The sequence below is a fragment of the Frankliniella occidentalis genome, unplaced genomic scaffold, assembly GCF_000697945.3.
Source record: "Frankliniella occidentalis isolate FOCC.00 unplaced genomic scaffold, Focc_3.1 Scaffold100, whole genome shotgun sequence".
In the NCBI taxonomy this organism is placed as follows: domain Eukaryota; kingdom Metazoa; phylum Arthropoda; class Insecta; order Thysanoptera; family Thripidae; genus Frankliniella; species Frankliniella occidentalis.
The window spans coordinates 35000-36444 of record NW_026267229.1 but is presented as its reverse complement, the minus strand read 5'-3'; the positions used below and the strand labels follow the sequence as shown (position 1 = coordinate 36444).

Here is a 1445-nt window from a genome sequence, read left to right as displayed (position 1 = left end):
ACGCCAGGCGTGATTTTGCACGTTTCGTAAGCTTCACACAGCCAATCAGGAACCGACTTTTATCACGCCTGGCGTGAAAATCACGCCTAGCGTGAAAATCACGCCTAGCGTGAAAATCACGCCTATCGTGAAAATCACGCCCGCGTTTTGGGAACTCTGTATATCCACCTTTGCCGCTGAACAACATTTTTTGTTTCTGGACAACCTTTGTTGCTGCTGAACAACATTTTTTGTTTCTGAACAACTCTTGTTGCTGCTGAACAACCTTTTTTTTATTTTTAAACAACTATCGTCGAGAAGAGACAGTTCTGTCGTTGTCGTTCCTAAACAACTTTTGTCGTTCCTAAACAACTTTTGTCGTTCCTGAACAACTTTCGTTGCTCTACAACAACACGGAGCACGGAGTCAATAAAAAAATTAACAGAGATTTGCTGTTAATTAAAGATGTTTTCTTTACATTGTAGAACATTCACTACCTGATCGAACAATGCAGATTATAATATGCGTACACCAGTGTATGTAAAAATATTTATAGCCAGCTTTTTGCTGTCCTGCCTGAACCAACAGTGCGAGGTGGCCGCGCGCAGTCTCTCGGAACTGCTTTTGCCGAACCTCTTTCCCGGGTGACCCATTCTGAATGAATAATATATCTGGGCCACACGTTAAGACGCGAGCGCGGACCGTCAGCGGTGGCGTCAGTGGATTAAGGGGGGATTAGTCGGGCCCGGGAGTATGGTGGAGTAGGTCGGCGAGGCAGGATGGAGGAGGGGGGGGGGGATCGCGAGAGATGACAGGGAGGCTGGCCGCTTTCACAGACGGAATGCCAATGAGGCTCCCGGGGGGAAAATACTGCAAATGAAGAGACGGAGAGGGGAGCGGCGGCGCCACGGCGCGACTTCGCGTGGACAGCTTTGCGAGACGACGTGTCCCGAAGTAGGCGTAATTCTCTGAGCTGAATCAGGTTGCTATTGGCCGTGAATAAGTGCGACGAAAAGGGAGGTGGTCGTACTGCTTCGAATCTGCACTCGAGCCATGGCTCAGAACTACTTGGTCATGTTTTAATCGATGAGAAAGTCATTGTTCAACCGTTTATAATTACTTTGATCGTGGTATTTGGCAAAGTGAGTGCAGGGACACACAGGGATGTCAGGAAAGAGGGGAGGAAGGGGGTAGCGCACGATTCACAGAGGGGAAATTATGCGAAGATGGTTGGCTGTCCCCTGAGCTGCGCCGACGTAAGTTGGCAGAGTGAGTGATGGAGGCTGTAGGGGCTGGGCTCTCATTAATCTGTGCGATGGAAAACGGGGGGTGGGAAGTGAGGGGTAGAAGAAGGGAGTCAGAAGGTGATGCGGCACCGACTGCAGGGAGAGAGATAGAAAGATATTGCTTGCGTGACGCAGATGAAAGTTAAACGAGCAAATTGAAGGGGAACGCACATCAGTAAG

The 1445-nt window shown here is 49.3% G+C and overlaps 1 protein-coding gene across 1 annotated transcript in view; it reads left to right on the top strand.

Annotated features, from left to right (window-relative positions):
* Nucleotides 1–1205: 1205 nt before the first annotated feature.
* LOC113202916 (leucine-rich repeat and immunoglobulin-like domain-containing nogo receptor-interacting protein 3) overlaps nucleotides 1206–1445 on the top strand; it is a 23354-nt gene continuing 23114 nt past the window's right edge. Inside the window, exon 1 of the mRNA XM_052269712.1 lies at nucleotides 1206–1235. Coding sequence (XP_052125672.1) covers nucleotides 1206–1235 — 30 coding nt within the window. The remainder of the gene's footprint in view (nucleotides 1236–1445) is intronic.